The 21,817-nt window shown below is 45.8% G+C and overlaps 1 protein-coding gene across 4 annotated transcripts in view; it reads left to right on the top strand.

The window, feature by feature from the left end:
• Positions 1-21,817, top strand: part of LOC137429885 (uncharacterized) — a 39,545-nt gene that overhangs the window by 8,431 nt on the left and 9,297 nt on the right. For all 4 annotated transcript variants that reach the window (XM_068120233.2, XM_068120236.2, XM_068120234.2 and 1 more), the window contains exons 2-3: positions 7,327-7,471; positions 8,339-8,490. In XM_068120233.2, the coding sequence (XP_067976334.2) occupies positions 7,327-7,471; positions 8,339-8,490 (297 nt within the window). The remainder of the gene's footprint in view (positions 1-7,326; positions 7,472-8,338; positions 8,491-21,817) is intronic.

The raw sequence follows: 21,817 nt of genomic DNA, 5'->3' as shown, positions 1-21,817 counted from the left end.
TTATCTATCAATATTGTTAACATGAAGATCAAATAGCTGAATGTTGAAATATGTTGAAAAAGTCAAAACTTTACATGGGGTGTACGTACTTTACATGGGGTTCGGTATGTACACGTGACTGTACATACCGAACCATATACGTTTGCTCTCTTATAATAAGATATTGGAGACTAATCACACTACAATGTAAAACTATAAATAGGATAGAGGAGAAATAACAGCACAAGAAACTAGAACGGGCACTCAGCATAGCGCATACCTCCACCAGGTTGAACAGTTTACCTTTTGTATCCCACTGATAGGCCGGATCTGAATCCTGACCTGAACCAAAATCGAATCGGCTTGTTGTCACCTAACCAACTCGCAACTCATCCACCAAGTTTAGTCATAACTAGTTAACAATTTTTTGAGATATCGTGTTATATATATATATATATATCGTTTTTGGTCCCATATCTCAATGGTGAAGAATCACTTTAAAATCTAGTATCCGAATCTTGATATTCACCAAAAATAGAAAATACGTGAAAACATAGCCTCCATCCACCTTCAATGGCAGAGATAATAATACATATTGCGGGATGTGTAAGATATATGGGCATGGTTCAGTGTGGTGTACAGTATATAATAATACTGTATGACAAGATCAAAAGGAACGTATTGTTATGAATTTGGGTAGACCAATATCTAGAGCCAGATAGATCTGTATAGGTAGGTATCCGACTGTCGTGATAGGGAATCTACCTGTAACAAGTTCTATGTTTAGTCTGGTTTGTCGGTATAAGTTGTATTGATGTCCCCGCTACGAGGGAGCAGGACGTGCTAAATAGTGCAGGGATTATGGATAAGATTCCTTTGTTCGTCGTCCCCTCTGTCGTCAAACCTGTCTCCTTTATGGCAACGCACTCATATAAACACTTAGATAGGTCCTTAGTGCACACAGTGTGTGTCTACCCTCAGGAGTGCCAGGAAGCACTATCTCTCCACACTCAAGAATGAACTCTCAATCCTGTCTCCTTCCTCCAAATCCTGGTGGCGTCTGGTCAAATCCGTTTCTGGTGTTTGTTCCCCCTCCAACCCCTCTCCAAATGGCGACACAGTTGACACCTGCACATGACAAAGCCGAATGCCTCAACTCTGTGTTTGCCTCAAAATCTTGTGTCCCAAACCCATCTCTCTCTGCTCTCACCTTACCCAGTCAAACCCAACTACTCCTGGACTCTGCGTCCTTCTCTCCTGACAAGGTGGAGAAGTTTTTGTCAAACCTCGACTCTGATTCTGCAACTGGACCAGACGGCATCAGCCCATGGGTCCTAAAATCCTGCTCTGATGCTCTATCTCACCCTCTCTTTTGCTCAAGGTCATCTGCCATCATCTTGGAAATCAGCAAACATTACCGCTTTACACAAAAAGGTGCAAAAACAGACCCTTGCAAATACAGACCAATCAGCCTGCTCCCAATTATCAGCAAAGTCATGGAATCCATCATTGCTTCGGATATCAAATCCTTCCTCTACCCCTGCTAATTCACCCCAGATCCACTTTTTTGAAATTCCAACTTCTTTCCTGGAAGTCCTTGCAGTGTCCATGTGTTTTATACCTCTCCCACCTCCCCCCAAGCCCTCTCCCTCCCACAGATCTCTCGATGTCCCTGCTCTCAAATGTTGTGTTTGTGTCCTTCCCCCTCTCTCGCCATCTTGTCTACCGCTCCCCTTATTATATGTTTTATTTGTTGGTTTGACTTTTTGTGTGATTAATGTTAGCTCTTTCACGAGCCTCGACGTTGTATACAAAAAAAAACAAAAAAAAAACATTATTTAGTTCCCTTCCCTTACAATGACCTTGGGAGAAAACGGGAACGAAGCAAGGCCGGGGCACCACCGATGGGGCCGCAGCCAGCCACACCACCAGCTGGCCTCGCAACCAACCTCGTGGCAGGCTGGGAACCACGCCCAGGAGGACTGTTCATTGGTCCATAGGAGGAACAGAGAACTGCCCCGTGATTGGAAGGAAGGGAAGGACTGGTGGTTAGCCACGAGGGTGGCGTGACATGGTGGCGGGAAGCACTTGGCCAATGAGAAAGGACCAGCGCATTGAGAACCTTCGAGAGACGAGGGCGCTGTTTTGGGGGCGAGCAAGACTTGACGACACACGCGAGGGGACAAGAGGACGCGCTGTACGACATTTTGTCTCTTGGCTCTCTCTCTCCACTTCGTGCTGGACCCATCACCCTTCGTGTGAAGATAGACACTTTCTGCTTGTGCTCTCTGCACTGGGATTGGAGATCGCATTATTCGTGGTGCGTGGTGCTTGGAGCGGTCCTTCTCGGTGCATTCGGAGCTTGGAGTGGTGCTGGGGCCTCGTGTGCGATCGACGGGCCGCACGGGGCCTGGCGAAGCGTGCGAGCGAGGCGGACGGAGGGTTCCTTCGCGCCGGAGCTCGGAGCCGTGTTGGACGGCGGACACTGCACTACTGACAGATAAGGCCGCACCCCACAGAACATTACACGACGAGACATTTCTTTTCGTAATTCAGTCCGTTGTTCGTTTCTGAAGTGAGGTGTGCGGGATTGCGATTTCGGACCGTTATTTATCTTCCGTCGCATTCTCTTGTTCTCGGGTTCCGAAATGAACGTGTTTCTTTTTGTGCATTGAACTCAGGTTTCGTTTAGGTTGCTTTCCTCCAGGCTCGGAGTTGCCGTTGGGGCTAAAGGTAATCGCTTCCGCTTCTTCTTCTTCTTCTTCCCTTCTTTCTCCCGTGCTTTTATAGCAAAATCCGTATTTGGTCGTTGCCTCCATTAAAGCCGTTCGGTCTTCCGCGGTCCCTGGTGTTAACCTTGAGGGATTCGCGCGACAGTATAAAAGATGCTATTTGTACAATCTTGAGTTCTGTCGCTCAAACTTTTGGGTCTCACTATCTGCCATGATCTTTCTTGGGAAAACCACATTTCCAAGCTGGCCTCCAAAGCCAGTCGCCGACTGGGCATCCTCCGTCGTGCGAAGTCCTTCCTTGGCACACCTGAGCTCCTCACCACATGCAAGGCTTTCATCCGCAGCTCAATGGAATACTGTTCCCCCCTCTGGGCTGGTGCTCCTGCCTCACACCTAGCTCGGCTTCACGCTGTTGAGGCCAAAGCTTTCAGAATCATTGGAATCTCCTGCGATGAAGTCAACTCCGAGGGCCTTTCACTCACTCACCGCAGGCAGGTTGTTGGTCTTTCTGTCTTCTACCGAATCCTCTCCGGCCTTGCTCCCCCAGCTCTCTCTGTGCTTTGTCCCCCCAATATTCCTTCAGGTCGCACAAGATCTGCCTGCAACCCTCATGGTTAAATTGCCAAAATCTAGGCTCTCTGCTCACCTTCACTCTTTCATTCCCCTTTTCTCCCGCCTCTGGAACAAACTCCCCCACTCCCTTCAATCCCACTCCTCCCTCCAGGTCTTTAAAACAGCTGTTCACCACCATCTCTTATCTTCCCCCATCCAAAACCTTGATCTTTTCTACCCCCGGTAATTCACCCCAGAGTCCTTGCAGTGTTCATATGTTTTATACCTCTCCCACCTCCCCCCTCCCACCCCCCCCCCCCCCCAAGTCCTCCCGATGTCCCTGCTCTCAAATGTTGTGTTTGTGTCCTTCCCCCTCTCTCCCCATCTTGTCTGCCGCTCCCCTTGTTTTTTTGTGTTTTGTGTGTCAGTTTGACTTTTTGTGTGATTAATGTTATCTCTTTCACGAGCCTCGATCTTGTATACAAAAAAAAAAAATCAACACGTATTTCTGCATTTCATCAATGGGTCGCCTTGGGAAGGTTGAAATATCAATAAGCATGAGCTCATTCAGCTGTATCCGATATAATATGTACAATATTGTACATGGTACCTTCAGAAAGTATTCACACCCCTTGACTTTTTCACATTTTGTTGTGTTGCAGCCTGAATTTAAAATGGATTAAATTGAGATTTTTGTCACTGATCTACACATGATACTCCATAGCGTTAAAGTGGAATTTTTAAAAAGAATTTTTACAAAATAATTAAATATTTAAAAAGCTGAAATGTCTTCAGTCCATAAGTATTCCACCCCTTTGCTATGACACTCCAAATTGAGTTCAAGTGCATCCAATTTCCTTTGATCATCCTTGAGATGTCTTTACAACTTGATTGGAGTCCACCTGTGGCCTTTTAAATTGATAGGACATGATTTAGAAAGAAAAACACCTTTCTATACAAGGTCCCACAGTTGACAACACATATCATTGCAGAAACTCTACCATAAAGTCCAAGAAACTGTCCATAGAACTCCGAGATAGAATTGTGAGGAGGCATATATCTGGGGAAGGATATAAAACAATTTATAGAGTGATGAAAGTTTCCAAGAGCACAGTGAGCTCCATCATTAAGAAATGGAAAGAATATGGATCTACCCAGACTCTTCTTTGAGCTGGCCATCCGAACAAACTGAGCAACCAGGCAAGAAGGACCAAGAAGTGACCAAGAGCCCACTGATCACTCTGACAGAACTACAGAGTTCCTTGGCTGAGATGGGAGAACCTGCCAGAAGGACAACAGTCTTTGCAGCCCTTCACAAATCTTGGCTTTATGGGAGAGTGGTCAAACGGAAGCCACTCCTGTGAAAAAGGAACATGACAGCATGCCTGAAGTTTTCATAAAGGCACGTGAAAGACTCTGGAAGCATGAGGCAAAATATTCTGTGGTCTGATGAGACGAAAATTGAACTCATTGGTCTGAATGCAACGCGCTATGTCTGGCAGAAACCGAGCACAGCTCATCACCCGTTTAACACCATCCCGAAAGTGAAGCATGGTGGTGGCAGCATCATGTTATGGGGATGTTTTTCAGTGGCAGGGACTGGGAGACTTGGAGGATAGAGGGAACAATAAATGGAGCCAAATACAGGCAAATCCTTGAGGAGAACCTGCTTCAGAGTGCAAAAGACATGAAAGTGTGGCGAAGATTTATGTTCCAATAGGACAATGATCCCAAGCATACAGCCAAAGCAACACTGGAATTGCTTCAGAAGAAGAACGTGAAAGTCCGTGTGTGGCCCAGCCAAAGCCCAGACTTGAGAATCCCATTGAGAATCTGTGGAAAGACCTGTAGATCGCTGTTCATTGATGCTCTCCATCCAACTTGACAGAGCTTAAGCACATCTACAAGAAAGAATGGGAGAAACTCCCCAAATCCAGATATGCAAAGCTGAGAGATGTACCCAAGAAGGCTCAAAGCTGTAATCGCTGCCAAAGGTACGTCTATGAAGTATTGACTGAGGGGGTTGAATACTTATGTTAATTAGATATTTCTGTATTTGATTTTAATTTATTTGTAAGAAGTTCTAAAAGAAAAATTGAAATTTGACATTATGGGGTATTATGTGTAGATCAGTGACAAAAAAATCTCAATTTAATCCATTTTAAATTCAGGCTGCAACAACATAATGTGAAAAAAGTCAAGGGGACTGAATACTTTGTGAAGATATGTACCATACGTACAAAAGGAACGTATAAAATGCGAGACTCCTCCACGACAACTCATGTGAATAAAATTTAGCCTCGGGTTATTAGAGGTTTTTAAGTTGCAGAAGCAAAATTGGTTGCGAGATTTAAACATTCAAAACTGTTCGGTGTTAATACCGATCGTAACTGTTGCATTACTGACACCTTTTGAGATATTTTCTCCTTGAAAAGCATGATGGCCAAGCACAGATCTGGAGAACACGCAATGAGCGATATGCCCCAGTTTTTTTTTTTTTTGGGATAGTAGATCGAGGCTCGTGAAAGAGCTAACATTAATCACACAAAAAGTCAAATCGACACATAAAACACAAAATAAGGGGAGCGGAAGACGAGATGGGGAGGGAGGGGGAAGTACACAAACGCAACATTTGAGAGCAGGGACATCAAGAGAACTATGGGAGGGAGAGGGCTTGGGGGGGAGGTGGGAGAGATATAAAACATATGGACACTGCAAGGATTTTCAGGAAAGAAGTTGGAATTTCAAAAAAGTGGATCTGGGGTGAATTAGCGGGGGTAGAAAAGATCAAGGTTTTGGATGGGGGAAGATAAGAGATGGTGGTGAACAGCTGTTTTCAAGACCTGGAGGGAGAAGTGGGATTGAAGGGAGTGGGGGAGTTTGTTCCAGAGGCAGGAGAAAAGGGGAATGAAGGAGTGAAGGTGAGCAGAGAGCCTAGATTTTGGCAGTTTAACCATAAGAGGGTTGCTGGCAGATCTTGAGCGACCTGCAGGAATATTAGGGGGACAGAGCACAGAGAGAGCTGGGGGAGCAAGACCGTAGAGGAGTCGGTAGAAGACAGAAATACCACCAACCTGCCTGCGGTGAGTGAGTGAAAGGCCCTCGGAGTTAGCTTCATCGCAGGATATTCCAGATCTTGATTCCAGATTCCAGATTTTGTCCAGTATGTCTCAAATTTTGGTCGTCATTGCTGCCTGATTTGGACATACCTGGTATTGAGATTGTTACTGCCACATTGGATCGTTAAGTGTTACATGATTAGGTCACACTTAATTTAACATGTAATTATTCAGCATTTATCTCAATCAGAGATTTCGACATCATCTGTGTCACATATGATGTTACCTAAGTGAATCGCATCAACAACAATCATGTGTTCGGGTTTTTACAGTGTAGCCCATAGGGCAAAGCCGCCGAGAAGTATGTATGTGTGTATGTATGCATGTCTGGATGTCCCCTCAAACGTATCCCAATCAGAGCTGAGGATCTGGTCACATGACAGGGTAATCTGATTACGTCTGATGTCATTACAGCGGTACGGCGGTTGACTCTCCACGCACCGCCATTTTGATTTATATGCCATTCATGCCGAACATATCGTCGAACCTGTCATATATCACAATCACCATGCTCTGCCTTTACGTTTTTCATTCAGTGTGAAATACAAACAAACCGATTGTTAAAATGATCATGAAATATCGAAAGCATCGGCGTTACGTCTCTTCCAACAAAATGGTGCGTACCCAACCCTTGTGGGGTATAATCTAGATTACAGTAGATCTTCCCTCAGTTCTTTCGGTAAAACTTACCTCACGGATGTCGGGATTCCTCCAAATTTCTTTGTTTAATGTTATAAACAGCATCAGCGACTGTTTAAAAAGATAATCATGTGTGTTTGTGGTTTATAATATTTTACAAGCCCGGCTACGCCGCTGTTAGAGTTTCGGTCTTGTTTATGTTGGAGAGTGTATAGTTGGTCAATCTCACAGATTCAGATAAACGAACACTGTTGATTCAGACAAGTGTGTCTCTGATAATATTCTTCTTTCACTTAATTTTGAAGGTGCAAACCAGAACAGAAGCTTCAACGAGCATGGCTGTGGTCTATAAGGTGATAACAGTGGGCAGCCCAAGTGTGGGAAAGAGTTCCATTTGCATCCATGCCATCAACAATAAGAATATAGAGGAGAATGAAGTTACTGTTGGAGGTAAGCTGAAACAAAAACTGCAAAATTAAGTTGAACAGTATATATATATATATATATATATATATACAGCATGGTGATGGATAAACAATACGATTAAACCTTTCCAATGTGCCCATTAGCCCGTCCCTTGCACAGCAGGTGAATGGATGTGTGTGTGTGTGTGTGTGTGTGTGTGTGTGTGTGTGTGTGTGTGTGTGTGTGTGTGTGTGTGTGTGTGTGTGTGTGTGTGTGTGTGTGTGTGTGCGCTTTAACTTTTTACCATTTGAGCTATTGTCATCAAATTTTCAGCAAAGCTTTATTATGATCATACGGGAAAAGGCAAATTAATAATTTTGTCAAAAGGTCAAAGGTCAGCGTCAGATAAAATCATCAATTTTCATCCAACATGAATTTTCATCCACATCCAACAATTTTTATTTTTTTTGTATACAAGATGGAGGCTCGTGACTGACTGACATGAAATTTAAATTTCCCATTTGAGTTTTGTCTACAAATTTTTAACAAAGCTTTATTATGATATGGAGAAGGCAAACAATTTGTTCAAAAGGTCAAAGGGTCAAAGGTCAAGGTTGCATAAAATCACCAATTTTCACCCAATTGACCTGAAATTTAAAGAATTTAGATATCGGGTCACAGAATTGGTTCCCCAATCAAAAGGACAAGGTTGCATGAAATCATCAATTTTCATTTTGTATTATTTAAAAAACGATTTTCGTTATTTTTAGCATATGGAAGAAGACGTCTGAATACAAAGGGACGCGTACGGGCTTTGCATCTTCATATGCTTTATAGTTTACTCTTTCATTCCCATTGAAAAGATGCAACCTCTTTGTGAACCTTGTGTTGTCGTGTCTGCCAAACTTGCAGCAACCTTTTTCGTACTGGCGTTGGAGGTTGATGGGGTTCCCGTGAAGTTCGAAATCTGGGACACCGGTGGCCAGGAAAGGTTTCAAAGTCTGGTCCCTCTTTACTATCGCAACGCACATGCTGCCATCGTGGTTTACAACGTCACAGACAAGGTAATCATACCCCCATGGACCTTCTTGAAAACAACCCATCGAGAAAAATCCCACAGCAATCATCATAACATTTGCACGATGAGATTCTATTCAGATCCCACGAGAAATTTCTTCATTAGTGTTGGGATTTTTTGATCGTTTGAAACAAAATTATAGCTTGAAATAACTTCGGTAAGAAAAGTTGTTTTTTTTCATGGAACAAGCTTTGTTTCCTTTGAAATAATTTTTGGCCTTCAGTCTTACGGTCTATCTGTCATTGTCGTTCTGCCTACTTTTCCTTCCCTGGCTGTCACTATGATGCTTCAATCAGAAGAGATTTTTTCTTACTGATCTGAAAATTTTAATTATCTCCACCAACTAACTTATTCGACTGAATGCTTGAAAATCCAATCACTGCATTTAGTGGATCTACCAGACAGGATGCATTGTACAACCAGCTTTCCCTGTATTCGGTTAGTTATTGCGCCAGCAATCCTCATTTTTGAAGGCCGTCAGCCTGAAATATATATATATATATATATATATATATATATATATATATATATATATATATATATATATATATATATATATATATAGTGTTGCGGTTTTTAGAACCTTCACATGTAAATTTAGTTGTAAATTTCCTTATAAATAACCCCTGTGTACATTTCCCCTTAATTGGCTGTTAATTGAAATAATCGCACCTTAGTTAGTCCACATTGCAACACGTAGCAAATCATAGGACCTCTCTATAGTTATATCGTTATTCTGTGTTTCAGGTAAGGCCATGTGTTTCCAATAGTTGAATCTGCATTGCATCAATCAAATAAGAGTCGGCCCATTTTCCCTTCAAAAGGGTGTGAGTGATTTTCTAACCCGTGTGCCGCCATTACGCACGCGGTCGCCTTGGAGAAGAAGGGGGAGGAGTCAGCCAAGCGCCAGGAACAAGGCGTGGCTCTGCCAACGCCTCATCAAGGGGCGGGACCGGTGAGCCCTCGCGACCAACCAAGGCCGAGGCGAGCTCACCGGTGGGCGTTTCCAAAAGGCAGGCGGCTTGATACGCGGGTGGCCAATATAAGCGCCGCCGCGGACTACTTACGTAGGTCGAGGTCGAGTGGAGCGAGCAGAGGCGAGCAGAGGCGAGCGGCAGAAAGAGCCACGGAGATTGACCGGCAGAGATTTGAATTGCATATGCAACATACCAGCTTTCCCCCGCTATATAATTGTCTGATCGCGTCCAACGACACGCGGAGCTGTTTGCTGGGTTTCGCCTCGACCCCAAAGCGTGGACCGGAGCGTGCGCTTGGAGCCGGACCTCGACGCCTACCATCTGCCTGGACCCTTCTCTGCCTTCCCATACCATCCCTGCCATTCCATCCTTTCGTGTAAGTGTGTTTGTTCTGTGCTGGGCGTTTGATAAGTTAAGCCTGTATAAGCTTGCCCTGTGTCTGCTTCTTCTTCTTCCCTTGTACATGCCCTTCTTTTGTTTCCTCTTCGGGTTTTTGTACGTAGTTAATAAATCCCTGTTCTTTCTTACCCGTTTGGTTTCCTTCTCGTCCGGTCGCTTTAGTGATTTCTTGATTGAGTACCTGTGGCACGATTTTGGCCGAACCGCTTCGCAATCGGGTTAGTCTTTGCTAACGGCTCGAACCGCGGATTGCTAACCCGCTCGGCAAATACCATCTTGTCCGTGGTTTCGAGCGGTACTTGTCTCCCTGTTTTGCGGAGGGATTGGTGAAGGTATTCGGGAGAACACCTTGACCAATAACCCTGATCAGTCCCACCTCGCAGAGGAGCGTTACAAGTACCAGGACCAGAGACGGCCGGCTCAACAGGCCAAGGGGATTAAACCCCCCTTGCTAAGGGGAGTGCCGTCTCTGAGATCCGTAACAATATATATATATACACACACACACACACACACACACACACACACACACACACACACACACACACACACACACACACACACACACACACACACACACACACACACACACATCCCACAGGGGTGGTCACAAAAGTGTACCATATTTTAATTGTTTATTAAATCTGCTACTTTAATGCAAAACCATATTTCAATGGATCTTTGCTCACCACAAAGCCAAAGGCCACTCTAATGAGAGGGCTACACAAAGGAAAGTATATATTGTTACTGTTCTCTACGCCGCCCTTCTTCCCCTTACCAAGGGGGGATTAATCCCCTTGTCTTTCTGGGCTTGGCGGAACCGAGGCTTGCAACGTCCTTCCCGGGCGAACGTGAAGTAGGGTTTCGGGACCACTTCTCGCTCGTACCTAATTGCTCGCGCTGCCCTGGGAGCGAGGAAACAAGCCTCGCACGAACCATGTGTGGTTTGAGTATGCCGAGCGGATTGCATACACGTGGTCCGCGCAGTTACAAGGAGGTTGGAGCCCGATTAGAGCGGTTGTGCTCGTGCCACGCTTAGTCAAATGAGGAAACCACAGGAACGATCAAATCAGGAAGAAAGGAAGAACAAAGGGTTTAATTATTCCCACACATATATACAAGGTTCAGGGATGCAGAGACACAGAGTAGCCGCAAACAATCTCAACTAAATCCCAGACAACGGGCCCGTCTCACACTCACACAGGGAATTGCAGATGGGTACATGTTCCCCCAACGCGTCCACGTGGTCGTCCAGAGACGGCCTCCGTCCGGCTCTCCACGGTCCCCGACACGTCCCGCGAATATGGTGGCAGGCGAAGGCAGGGGCTCGTAGTGCGTCTCCCGAACAAAGCAGATGATGGGGCGGAACGGCAAAGGGCGGACTTTAGCGTGGCTGGCGGTTACTCAGCCGTTCTCACTCGCGCGTCTTAAATTGCACTGTATCTCGGTTTTAAGCGCGTCTGGCTGCGCCCGCGTATCTGTACAGTTCACACAGGCGGCCAACTCCTCTTCCTCGATCCTCCGAGCTGGTTTCGTGCGCGCGAGTTCTCTTGCAAGTTCTTTATAACGATCCTCTTCCGCGCTAGTCCTCTGTACTGCTGCGTGCGCGCCAGTCCTCTTTTTGCTGCTGTCCCGTCGAGGGCTTTGCGCAGCGGGTCTTATAGCTACGCCCCACGAACCTTCTGGAACACTCTCGATCCTTCTCACCACGCCCTCTGACGCAACGCTGCAGTCACCACCTCTGAGCTCTGATTGGCGGTCGTGCTTACCATCAGCGCTTCTGCCGCTCCACCCTCGACTCAGCACCGGTCCTCCTAGCTTGCCTCGTGTTAACTCGCCCAATCATGTCTAGCGCAAAAAGGGATTGAGGCTAGGGTAGCTGAAAAGTCGGTGGCAGTAGGGCCTATTTTTCTGACTCTACTCAACGCAGACTAACAATGGAAAGGAACTAAGCTCACAAATACTAAGACATAACTATACTATCGCGAGGCTACATGTTGCTTGTGTGACTAACTATGGGGGGCAAATGTTAACCTTTATTAGACTCACTTTACAAACTCAAAACCGCAACAATTATATATATATATATTAAACAAAAAGAAGAAATCTATTTACATTCCTCTTGAACTGAGGGAGGTTGGGATTGAGCGGGAAGTAGGAAGCAGGGAAAGAGTTCCAAAGTGATGCAGTGTGGGGAAAGAAACTCGGAAGAGTAGGAAGGAAAGAAACTATGAAGACCTCATAGTCTTAGTCCTCGGGACAGATGCAGTTTATGAATGGGAAGAAACTGCCAGTGTGCAGGACAAGTGAGCATATAATTTATATGATACATAAGAATATATGAGAATTTATAATACTAGGGCGTGCCCGTACGTGGGTGCAAAAAAACATGCGTGCAAACAACAACAACAAAAAAAAACTTTGAAACCACGTGGCAGTAACGACCACAGAACCCCCCCCCCCCCCCTCTATTTACATGAAATGGTTTGGTCCATTCGCAAAGCCAAAGCGAACGGCTTGCGAGTACGGTATAACCCCCCCCCCCCCCTCTATTTACATGAAATGGTTTGGTCCATTCGCAAAGCCAAAGCGAACGGTTGGTAAATAAATCGCCATAGCTCGGTAACTACTTCTCCGATTAATATGAAACCTTGAAAAGGCACATCCTCAGGTCCCCAGCAATATACCTGGCAAGTTTCAAGTATATCGGACCCGTGGTTGTCGAGAAACAGCGGTCACAGACAAACAAACACACAGACACACACACACACAGAGATTACTGGAATTATAGATAGACTAGGGCGTGCCCGTACGTGGGTGCAAAAAAACATGCGTGCAAACAACAACAACAAAAAAAAACTTTGAAACCACGTGGCAGTAACGACCACAGAACCCCCCCCCTCTATTTACATGAAATGGTTTGGTCCATTCGCAAAGCCAAAGCGAACGGCTTGCGAGTACGGTAGAACCCCCCCCCCCCCCTCTATTTACATGAAATGGTTTGGTCCATTCGCAAAGCCAAAGCGAACGGCTTGCGAGTACGGTGACCATACCTTGGGAACCACTTGTCCGATTAATTTCAAACCTTGAAAAGGCACATCCTCGGGTCCCCAGCAATATACCTGGCAAGTTTCAAGTATATCGGACCCGTGGTTGTCGAGAAACAGCGGTCACAGACAAACACACACACACACACACACACACACACACACACACACACACACACACACACACACACACACACACACACACACACACACACACACACACACACAGACACACACACATACACACAGAGATTACTGGAATTATAGATAGATGGTCATTTCTTCGATAGAAAAACCATAAACATGATCAGAAATCGATTTTAAAACGTAAGAATGAAATGGTGTTCTTGACCGTAAATGACAGCAAAATGCTTTACCCTTCCTATTTTTTTGCGCTTTGCCCTTCCTATTTTTTTGCGCTTTGCCCTTCCTTATTTCCTCTGCCGAATCATAAAGTCAGCACTTTGTGATCCTTTGCAGTGAATTATTCTATCCATTTCATTCAATTTTCTTATTCTCTTGTGCCACCAACGCAGCTAGTTTTGCACTGGAATCAGCAGCTTACACAAACTGATTTACTTTATTTCACAAGTACTTTCAGCTTGTTGTCAAATCAATAAAAGATTCCCTAATGATTTAGAGCAGGCCCTGGTTTGCATGACTTTTGGACTGGAGAGCAACCTCTTGACTGTACCAGATCTGAAGCAGATTTAAAAGCAAAGACAAATTAACCAAAGCATCATCACAAACACATTGACCGAAAAAGTATGCCAAGTATACGTCACATTAAGTTTATAAATCAGGAAGAACCTTGCCCCCATTTTGAAATCTCCAAAGCATCGGGACTGGGCTCTCAGTTCCACACTGATCCTGACGATGCCTGACAACCAGTTCACTAGGGATACTTGTCGCGTCACTATGTTTTTGCCGATTGGTTTGGTGAATATATTGTCGCGTCGATGGGGTCTGCTCACGCTTCCCCGCTGTGCCGAAGCAATGTGCTTCGTGAATTGCCCAAATGAAACTTCATTCGAGTGGACAACATAACTTTTCCCAGCCTAAACCTAAATCCCGCCAGTTTCTTAAACCAGATTCACTTTACCAATCCCCCAGGGATTTCCCAAACACCAGGACAACACGGTTTGCATGCACTCGAGCAGGAGGCAATCAGGCAACATGTATCCTTAAGAAATAACAGTTTATTGCAAAGCACACAGGATGTCAAAAGAGCCTGGTGTTGGGTTAGCAGTTAGGGTGCCAGCTTGGGATCCGAGGATCCTGGGTTCGAATCCCAGTCGATTGCTGAATTAACGCCAGGGGGTTGACTCAGCCTGTCATCCTTCCGAAGTCGGAAAATTGAGTACCAGTTCACTGGTAATTCCCTGAGTGTCGCAAGAGGCGACTAACAGGGTTGGCGGCAGGAAGGGCATCTGGCCACAAAACATCGCTTCAAAAAAGGGGACCATGGTGCCCGAAAAAGGCCAACCCCTGCTCTGTGGGGAGAAATGGCCTCTAAAGGTGGTTCTACACAGGATGACAAAAAAACGGAGAATCCCAACACGACAGATAGACAGACTTAGTCACGTGAAAAAGTAAGTACACCCCATGTAAAGTTTTGAGTTTTTAAACACATTTCAACATACAGCTATTTGATCTTCACTTCAACAATATTGATTGATGAAGGTGATATAATATAACAAATATCATGAAACATTTACATTTTGTAGTCCATTGTATAATTTAAATAAACATAAATTCAAATTTCACATGTGGAAAAAGTAAGTACACCCCTACATTTATCACTACTTCAAATACCTAAAATTAGAATCAGGTGCACCAGCTCAGGTGCAAATGATTAGAACATCGTCAGAGAGGATCTTGGAGGAACCTGTCTAATTTAAACTTCAGACATTTAGTTTGGTTTGCTCTGTTGTTGAAGTGTGCGGTGTCACCATGCCCAGATCAAAATAGCTCTCTGAGGCCTTCAGAAAGAAGGTTATAGATGCCTACGAGTCTGGGGATGGATTTAAAAAGATCTCCAAACAATTTGAAATCAATCATTTGACTGTATGGAAGACCATCTACAAGTGGAGAAGATTCCAAACAACTGCCAACTTGTTCAGGCCAGGCCGCCCCAGCAAGTTCAGCCCGAGAGCAGACCGCAAGATGCTGAAAGAAGTCTCGAAGAAACCCAGAATGTCATCACGGGACCTACAGGTAGCTCTTGCCACTGTTGATGTCAAAGTGCACGGGTCTACCATTAGAAAGAGGCTGCACAAATTTGATCTACATGGGAGGTGTGCCAGGAGGAAACCTTTGCTGTCCAGAAAGAACATCAGGGCAAAACTAAAGTTTGCCAATGAACACCAAGGCAAAGACCAGCACTTCTGGAACAATGTGTTCTGGACAGATGAGTAAAAGGTAGGGCTATTTGGCCACAGTACCAGAAGACATGTTTGGCGAAAACCAAAGACAGCATTGGTCCACAAGAACCTGATACCAACTGCAAAGCATGGTGGTGGAAATATTATGGTTTGGGGCAGCTTTGCTGCATCAGGGCCTGGGCAGCTCACCATCATATAATCCACTCTGAATTCTTCATTGTACCAGAGGATGCTTGAGGATAATGTGAGGCCATCTGTCGGAAAGTTGAAGCTCAACCGAAGATGGACCTTGCAACATGACAATGACCCGAAACATACAAGTAAATCCACCAAGGAATGGCTGAAAAGAAAGAAATGGAGGGTTCTGGAATGGCCAAGTCAAAGCCCGGATCTAAATCCCATCGAGATGTTATGGGGGGATTTGAAACGAGCTGTGCATGCAAGAAACCCCTCAAACATCGCACAGCTGAAAGAATTCTGCATGGAGGAGTGGGCAAAAATTTCTCCCAGACGATGTCAGAGACTGGTAGACAGTTATAAGAAACGCCTACTTGAGGTTGTTTCTGCCAAAGGGAGCAATACCACCTATTAGAGACAAGGGTGTACTTACTTTTTCCACATGCGAAATTTGCATTCATGTTTATTTAAATTATACAATGGACTACAAAATGTAAATGTTCCATGATATTTGTTATACTATATCACCTTTATCTATCAATATTGTTGAAATGAAGATCAAATAGCTATATGTTGAAATATGTTGAAAAAGTCAAAACTTTACATGGGGTGTACTTACTTTTTCACGTGACTGTACATGAATGGAGAAATAAATAAATACACCCAACGATACAAAAATAGAAGTCTAAAGACGCCACAAATCCTCAATCAAAATGGGGGAGGAGGTAGTGAGGGACGGTCCTCCAACTATTGCGGACCGCAGAGAAGTTTTCAAAGCCATGCGTCCAAAACCATTCTGTTACCCCGTCCTCATCTTGCCTGGGGACTTTCCTGGTTCTACAGAGGACACTGTCATGCCCAATACCAATACAGCCTCTCATGGCAGATATCAGAACAGGAAAATATCACTGAAGGGTCCCTGGTTTCAAAGAAATTGTTCGAACCTACAACAAGCACAAAGACTGCACTAGCTAAACATCTATATTATAAAAGGAGCCGTGTCTGTCTGTCTGTTTGTCTGTCATGATATACCTTGAGAACGGATTAACGGATTTCAATAAATCCAACTACGGTGTATTCAGGTAACTCCCGGGAATGTTTTTGATCCCCCCAAAAAAGAAGTTTTTTTTCTTTTCTTATTTTTTTTGATGCGTACATGGACACGCAAGTCAAAACTGCATATGCCAACACATGGGGGTGAATTGGTTATCCCTGCACAGAGAGCAGGATCTCCCAGGAATCCTTCTTTGTTAATTGTTAATCGGATTTCAAGGAAACCACTCTCAGGAAGTAAACATAACCACTTATTCCTCTCTCTACAAATAAGTTTTATCCACCACATTGATTCCAAATGTCCACGAAACTCCATGAATCCAAATCATACAAATCATACTCATTTACATTAAAACAAAAAAAACTCTACCTCCTTCATCATCTTCTTCACATATACAGTACATTCAGAAAGTATTCAGACCCCTTCACTTTTTCCACATTTTGTTATGTTGCAGCCTAATAGTGAAATCGTTTAAATTCATTTTTTCCCTCATCAATCTACACTCAATACCCCATAATGATAAAGAGAAAACAGGATTTTAGAAAGTTTTGCAAATTTTTTAAAAAGAAAAAACTGAAATATCACATTCACATAAGTATTCATACCCTTTGCTATGACACTTGAAATTTAGCTCAAGTGCCCCCCATTTCTCTTAATCATCTTTGAGATGTTTCTACACCTTGATTAGAGTCCACCTGTGGTAAATTCAATTGATTGGACATGATTTGGAACGGCACACACCTGTCTTTTTAAGGTCTCACAGCTGACAATGCATATCAGAGCAAAAACCAAGCCATGAGGTCGAAGGAACTGCCTGCAGAGCTCAGACAGGATTGTGTCGAGGCACAGATCTGGGGAAGCCTACAAAAAAATCTCTGCTGCATTGAAGGTTCCCAAGAGCACAGTGGCCTCCATAATTCTTGAATGGAAGAAGTTTGGAACAACCAGGACTCTTCCGAGAGCTGGCCGCCCAGCCAAACTGAGCAATCGGGGGAGAAGGGCCTTGGTAAGAGAGGTGACCAAGAACCCGATGGTCACTCTGGCTGAGCTCCAGAGATCCTGTGTGGAGATGGGACAAACTTCCAGAAGGACAACCCTCACTGCAACACCACCGATCTGGGCTATATGGCAGAGTGGCCAGATGGAAGCCAAACAGTTCAATCTTGGTTTCATCAGACCACAGAATCTTGTTTCTCACAGTCTGAGAGTCCTTTAGGTGCTTTTTTGCAAACTCCAAGCGGGCGTTCATGTGTCTTTCACTGAGGAGAGGCTTCCGTCTGGCCACTCTGCCATAAAGCCCACATCGGTGGAGTGTTGCAGTGATGGTTGTCCTTCTGGAAGTTTCTCCCATCTCCACACAGGATCACTGGAGCTCAGCCAGTGACCATCGGGTTCTTGGTCACCTCTCTTACCAAGGCCCTTCTCCCCCGATTGCTCAGTTTGGCCGGGCGGCCAGCTCTCGGAAGATTCCTGGTTGTTCCAAACTTCTTCCTTTTTTTTTTTTTTTTTTTTTTGTATACAAGATCGAGGCTTGTGAAAGAGCGAACATTAATCACACAGAAAGACAAACCGACACATAAAGCATATAACATCGGGAGCGGTAGACAAGATGGGGAGAGAGGGGGAAGGACACAAACACAACATTTGAGAGCAGGGACCGAGAGACATGGACACATCGAGAGATCTGATAGAGGGCGAGGGTTTTGGGGGGGGGGGGAGGGCATGGGAAGGGGGGGATGGGAAAGGTATAAAACATATGGACACTGCCAGGACTTCCAGGAAAGAAGTTGGAATTTCAAACAAGGTGGATCTGGGGTGAATTAGTGGGGGTAGAAAAGATCAAGGTTTTGGATGGGGGAAGATAAGAGATGGTGGTGAACAGCTATTTTAAAGACCTGGAGGGAGGAGTGGGATTGAAGAGAGTGAGGGAGTTTGTTCCAGAGGCGGGAGAAAAGAGGAATGAAAGAGTGAAGGTGAGCAGCGAGCCGAGATTTCGGCAGTTTAACCATCAGAGGGTTGCTGGCAGATCTTGTGCGACCTGTAGGAATATTTGGGGGACAGAGCACAGAGAGAGCTGGGGGTGCAAGGCCGGAGAGGAGCCGGTAGAAGACAGAAAGACCACCTACCTGCCTGCGGTGAGTGAGTGAAAGGCCCTCAGAGATAGCTTCATCGCGGGAGATTCCAATAATTCTGAAAGCTTTGGTTTCAACAGCGTGAAGCCGAGCTAGGTGTGAGGCAGGAGCACCGGCCCATAGGGGAGAACAGTATTCCATTGAGCTGCGGATGAAAGCCTTGTATGTGGTGAGGAGCTCAGGTGTGCCGAGGAAGGACTTCGCACGACGGAGGATGCCCAGTCGGCGACTGGCTTTGGAGGCCAGCTTGGAAATGTGGTTTTCCCAAGAAAGATCATGGCAGATAGTGAGACCCAAAAGCTTGAGCGACAGAACTTCTTGGAGAGGATTGTTGAGAAAGTAGATGGGAGGGTTGTCCAGTCGATCTTTTCGGAGAGACATAGTAAGAGTGTGAGATTTGTCAGGATTGAAAGACATGTTCCACTTGTTTGACCAGTCTGTGATTTTGTCCAAGTCTTCAGAGAGTGATGAGGCTGCAGACTGCCGATCTGAGGGAAGAGGAATGGAGCGGCAGAGAGTGGAGTCATCAGCAAAGAGATAGAGAGGATTTTCAAGAGAGTCAGGGAGATCATTGATGAAGACCAGAAAAAGCACAGGGCCCAGAACACTGCCTTGGGGAACTCCAGCCTGAACAGGCAGAGGAGATGAGAGAAACCCATTCAGGGCCACATGTTGACGACGACTCGAGAGGAAGTCCGCCAGCCACGCGTGGAGATTTCCATGGATACCAAAGGAGGAGAGTTTGGTGAGCAGAGCGGGGTGCCAGACCGTATCGAAGGCACGTGATATGTCGAGGGAGACAGCTCTAATTTCCTGTTTGGCATTGAGGACCTCCATCCATTGTTGAGACAGCAGAAGCAGCATGTCCAGAGTAGAGTGACCTGGTCTGAAACCAAATTGATGATCAGAGATCAAGCCATTGGAGAAGAGGAAAGATTTCATATCCGAAGCAATGATGGATTCCATGACTTTGCTGATAATTGGGAGAAGGCTGATTGGTCTGTAGTTGCTAGGATCTGTTTTTGCACCTTTTTTGTGCAAGGCGGGGCTGTTGGCTGATTTCCAAGCAGATGGCAGTTGACCTTGAGCAAAAGAGAGGGTGAAGAGAACAGAGAGAGGGTGAGATAGAGCGTCAGAGCAGGATTTTAGGACCCGTGGGCTGATGCCGTCGGGTCCAGTTGCAGAATCAGAGTCGAGGGTTTGACAGAAACTTTTCCACCTTGTCAGGAGGAAAGGACATGGAGTCCAGGAGCAGCTGGGTACGACTGGGTACGGTGGGTACAGAGAGGGTTGGGTTTGGGACACAAGATTTAGAGGCAAACACAGAGTTGAGGCATTCAGCTTTTTCACGTGCGGAGTCAGCTGTGTAGCCGTTTGAGGTAAGGGAGGTTATGGAGGGGGAACAAACACCAGAAACGGATTTGACCAGACGCCACCAAGATTTGGAAGAGGGAGACAGATAAGAGAGTTCGGTCTTGAGAACGGAGAGATATTGTTTCCTGGCTCTCCTGAGGGTGGACACACACTTGTTTCGGGCTTTGTGAAAGGAAATGAGATTTCCTTCCGTTGGATTTGCTTTCCAGGAGATGAAGGCAAGTTGTTTCTGGGCAACAGCCTCACCACAAAATTCCGTGTACCATGGACGGGAGGAAGGGTATGACAACTGAAGACGAGATGGGATAAATCTGTGCATGAGAGAGAGCAATTTACTTTGGAATAATTCCCAGGATGAGTTGATGTCAGAGGTGGTAGAGATGGGAGACCAGTCCAGATGATTGATGGCTGCTTGAAGACCGTGCCAGTTGGCCTGAGTGAAATGCCAGACTCGTCGACGCTGAGCAGGCTCCCTGAGGATGGTCAGAGAGATGTCCACTTTAACAAGGACATGATCAGATGATCCGATTGGAGCAGAAGAAGAGCAGCAGACATTTTCAGGGTAGTTAGTCATAACCAAGTCCAGAAGAGGAAATGCTCCGTTGACTGAGATCCGGGTCGGGAAATTGACAGATTGTGTCAGTCCCAGTGAGTCGCAGAAGTCCTTTGCTGAGGAGCCATGGCTGGTGAGAGCGGTAACCACACCCAGCCAACTGGCATGATGACAGTTGAAATCACCACATATGAGGAAGAGAGAGTTGGGATGAGTAGATAGAAGTTGGTCCATATTATCAGACAGCGAGATGTAGATGGAGTCATCACTGTTTGGTGGACGGTACAACACACATATGAACAAGAGGTGGGAGCGAAGGGGAAGCCGTAGCCAGAGGTATTCCTGGGGGTGAGGTGGAGAGAGTGCAGTGCAGGGCGAGTGAGGAAGAGAGTTTTTGATAAAGATAGCAACCCCACCTCCAGGACGAGGCTCAGGTCTATCATACTGGAGGAGGGAGTAACCCGGGAGAGATACTAAGGAATCAGAGACATCATGAAGGAGGAAAGTTTCTGTTAAGCAGATCACGTCTGGTTTGACAGAAGCAACCAGTATGGAGAGATCAGTTAAGTTTGAACGAAGGCCCCGGATGTTTGAGGTCCATACCGTTAATGAAGAGGAAGGGGGAGCATCGGATACAGAACAGGGTGGAGGAGGGGTAGGGTAAGATGTGGAAGAGGTGGAAGAGGTAGGGAGAGCTGTTGAAGGTGTGTCAGAGATTTCAGAATAGCTCGGCGAAAGGGAAGGATGGGGCGGACAAAAGGTTTGATGGTGATTGGGTGAGGCACAATGAGGTGTTATTTGAGGAGGGGGAAGAGCGAGGCAGAAGGTTGGGGGAGATGGAGGTGAGAGTTGGAAGGGGGAAGAAGCGGGGAGGACGCTTTGAGGAGGGGGAGTGAGAGGGGGGAAATTGAGAAGAAATGAGGGTGGGGAGATTTGAAGGGGAGGGGCGAGGGGGAGTTTGGGAGGGAAGGGACAAGCGGAGGGATTTGAAAGGGATGGGATATGGGGGAGATTTGGAGGGGAGGGGTGAGGGAGGAGTCTAGGAGGGGAGGGGTGAGGGGAGTCTTGGAGGGGAGGGGTGAGGGGGTAGTTTAGGAGGGAGGGGGCAAGGGGGGAGATTTGAAAGGGATGGGTGATGGGGAGGATTAGGAGGGGAGGGGAAAGGGGGAAGATTTGAAAGGGATGGGTGATGGGGAAGATTTGGAGGGGAGGGGTG

Source organism: Myxine glutinosa, chromosome 6 (assembly GCF_964187855.1).
Source record: "Myxine glutinosa chromosome 6, kmMyxGlut1.1, whole genome shotgun sequence".
In the NCBI taxonomy this organism is placed as follows: domain Eukaryota; kingdom Metazoa; phylum Chordata; class Myxini; order Myxiniformes; family Myxinidae; genus Myxine; species Myxine glutinosa.
The sequence above is the reverse complement of the archived record's forward strand: the minus strand, read 5'-3'. Positions and strand labels throughout refer to the sequence as shown.